At 45.8% G+C, this 3,611-nt stretch overlaps 2 protein-coding genes across 2 annotated transcripts in view; one reads left to right on the plus strand and one right to left on the minus strand.

The window, feature by feature from the left end:
* The window catches only part of LOC102502281 (olfactory receptor 4D2-like), a 13,736-nt gene extending 12,460 nt beyond the window's left edge, over positions 1-1,276 (minus strand). Inside the window, exon 1 of the mRNA XM_006154683.2 lies at positions 345-1,276. Coding sequence (XP_006154745.2) covers positions 345-1,276 — 932 coding nt within the window. The remainder of the gene's footprint in view (positions 1-344) is intronic.
* Positions 1-3,611, plus strand: part of SKA2 (spindle and kinetochore associated complex subunit 2) — a 1,094,818-nt gene that overhangs the window by 1,012,203 nt on the left and 79,004 nt on the right. The gene's annotated exons all lie outside the window — the stretch shown is intronic.

Below are 3,611 nucleotides of genomic sequence, written 5' to 3' on the forward strand. Positions count from 1 at the left end.
CTTTCAAACAACCCAGATTCATAGCAGAACACAGAAAATAGAAATGCTCCTACAGGAGAAATGCTGTCATTATAAAAGGAAACGTAGGAAGGGCTAAAGGATGGTGCAGATTTCCAGGGGTCATGCTATTGTCATAGGAATGTTTGAACAGTCATTTTAAACAAAAATAAGGATTTTTTCTTTATTCCTAAAAAAAATGAGTATCTTACTTAGTTTCAAAGCTTGTTCACTTCTAAGACAACTCTCACACCATATCCACAAACTACTAAGAGAGTAAATATTATAATTCTTGCCCTAATTTACAGGGAACACAAAGCCAAACAGAAGTGACCTGCCATTGTGACTCTTTCTTACAGATCAGCCGGCACCTTCCTAATCTCTTCACTGCTGCCTGCATCTCCTGGTTCCTCAGGGTGTAGATCATGGGGTTGAGCATGGGGGTCATGACCGTGTGGCTGATGGACACGGCCTTGTCCATGGAGAAAGGGGTAAAGGGTCGAGCATAGAGGTAAATGCTTGGAATGAAGATCATGGAGACCACGATGATGTGGGTGGTGCAGGTGGAAGCTGCCTTCCTCCTCGCCTCCTCTGAGTGGGATCTCAGCATCACCAGGATGATCACATAGGAGATCAGGAGGAGGAGGAACCAGATGATATCCAGCATCCCGCTGTTGGAGATCATGAGGAACTCCAAGAGGGAGGTGTCAGTGCAGGCAAGCCTGAGCACTTGTGGAACGTCACAGTAGAAGTTGTCCAGGACATTGGGGCCACAGAAAGGTAGCGGGAGCATCAGAGCCAGCTGGGAAATGGAATGGACAAAGCCTACCATCCAAGCGGTCACCACCAGTCCCATACAGAGCTGAGTGTTCATGATGGTGACATAGTGAAGAGGCCGGGAGATGGCTACAAGGCGATCATAGGCCATCACTGAGAGAAGGAAGATCATGGCATCTCCGAGAAAGTGAAAGAAGAAGATCTGGGTCATGCAGCCCTGGTAGGAGATGGTCTTCTTCTCAGAGAGAAAGTCCACCAGCATCTTTGGGGCAGTGACTGAGGAGAAACAGAGGTCTAACAAAGCCAGGTTTCGGAGCAGAAAGAACATGGGTGTGTGGAGCCGGGAGTCAGAGATCACTGTGACTATGATGAGGAGGTTTCCTATGACGGCTGTGGTATAGACAAACAGGAACACCAGAAACAGGGAAATCTGGAGCTCTGGAGTCTGTGAGAGTCCCAAGAAGACAAAATCTGATACCCACGTGACGTTCCCCGGTTCCATGGTATCTTCTCCATACATCTAAAGAAAACAAACCTCAGACATAGATGCATGAAGTTACCGTGTGCCCTTTCAGCGCTCAGGATCTCAGGACCAGGTTTCCAGGTCCACGTGCTGGGTATCTTGTGCAGACCATTATGCCAGCTGCTGCCTTGGCTTTGGGGAGTCTACAAGTGGATTCTGGAACGAATAGTTATGACACATCTCGAAGCAATTCAGAAGTATATACAGCCTGCCTTTCGAGGATTCCTATAGTGGTTGGAAGGTACTTGGAATCAGACAGATGTAGAGTCAAGCTTCAGGTACCCTGATTCCTTGAGACTTGACCATATCTCTGGCCTTCAGTTTCTATGCCTGTAAAAGAGGAATACAAATGTTTATTCATAGAATTTTCTGAAGACTCACACAGAATGACACATACAGCTTCTGTAACTGTGCATGAATAATCAGTGGTGATTACTCTTTTCGGAGAAGCCTCTTAATCTAAAAACAATGGTGATTACTCTTTTCTGTGAAGTCTCTTAATCTAAAAACATCCTCTTTTCTTCCAATCTCTGATAAGTTTTTGTACCAATCAATTTTCATACCACACTTCACACATCATTATATTAATGGACTTTTCATGTATCTATATTTTTCCTCCACAATTTAACGATAATCCCAGAGACCTGGATCTCAATCTCACAATTTCTTTTTTTTTTTGTGACCTGCAGTATCCATTGTTGATGATACTCCATACTCAAAACATATGTGGTATTGGCTGCTGGGTGGTTGAATAGCTACCGAGCATGCAGGTCAGTGTAAGAAAGACACTGGACACAGCTGGATGCCTGAGACAGCTGCTCCCATGGCCTCACCCTTACTGAGTGAGACATATGTGGTTTGTCTGCTGAGACAAGGAGAAGGGGGAGGGAGAATCACTGGATTAAGAAATAGATGATGGGGACCAGCAGATGATGGTTACGTTGATGGACTCCCATATGGCTGACTACAGTTTGAGTCCTGAACCCAGGGACTTGAAAAATCATGCTGGCATGTGTGTGTGCATGCCCAAGATCCTGGAAGGAGAATGGAGAAGGGATTGTGGCATGGCCATCATGTCCTCCCTCCACCCAGGGGTGATTTCTCACTTTCCCTCACCGCCTCTGTCTCTGGCAAGTGCACACGCCCTACGGCAAAAAGCTCTTAAAAGAGAGAGAAAGAGAGAGAGAGAGAGAAAGGAAAGGAAAAAAGAAAAGAAATAGGTGATGGATATTATATGAAGGAGACTCAAAGTTCTGAATGGAACAGGAATTTTAGATGATGTCACTGAATCAAAGGGTGGAAGGCAGAGAAAGATGTTGAAAGAAGAGAAATATAAGTAGACAACAGAGGGATGGCCTCATGGACTGTAGTTAAGGAAACTGAATCCCGCATTGCAGACCATGTGGTTTGCATCCCAGCCCTAGTGATTTGAGGAATATGCTGGGTGTCTGTCTGTATCTGTAGTTTGTTTTCTTTTCTTTCTTTCTTTCTTTTTTTTTTTAGAGGTTTTTGCTATAGGGCGTGTGTGCTTGCCAGACAGACAAAGAGAGGCAGAGAGACAGAAAGTGAGAAATCACTCTCCAGGGGGGATGGCCATGCCACAATCCCTTCTCCATTCTCCTCTTGGGATCCTGGGCACCCACGCACACGTGCCCGGCATGAGTTTTAAGCCAGTGGGTCCGGGATACGAACCGTGGTCGACTACATGGGAGTCCAGTAACATAGCCATTACGCTAACTGCTGGTCCCTGTAGTTTATTTTCTTTAGGTATACGAAGAAGATGCTATGTAACCAGTGATCTTCACATGGGTATCAGATTTTGTCTTGCTGGGACTCTCACAGACTCCAGAGCTCCAGATTTTCTTGTTTCTGGTGTTCCTGTTTGTCTATGCTACGACCATGATAGGAAACCTCTTCATAGTCGCATGACCTCTGACTCCCTACTCCAAACGCTCATGCACTTTCTGCTCTGCATCCTGGAAATGTTAGACCTCTGTTTCTCCTCAGTCACCCCAAGCCCCTTCCTTCACTATATCACCATCATGAACACTGTGTATGCATGCCCCAAATCCCAATGTGGTGTGACCATGCTCCATGGGAGGGTAGCTTTTTCTCTCTCCTGCTCTGTCTGTCTGTCTCTCTGTCTCTCTCTAGGGAAGGCACATGCTCTTTGGCAAGAGAGGGGGGAAGAGAGGGAGAGAAAAGAAATAGACTGGAGAACAAAGGGAGATTAAGAGGAAGAGAGATGGGGGAAGTAGAGCAAGTGAAAATTATGAGAGGAGAGGAAGTGGGATGAGAGGTGGAGAAACAGATA

Source organism: Tupaia chinensis, unplaced genomic scaffold (genome assembly GCF_000334495.1).
Source record: "Tupaia chinensis unplaced genomic scaffold, TupChi_1.0 Scaffold000416_1, whole genome shotgun sequence".
Lineage (NCBI taxonomy): Eukaryota > Metazoa > Chordata > Mammalia > Scandentia > Tupaiidae > Tupaia > Tupaia belangeri.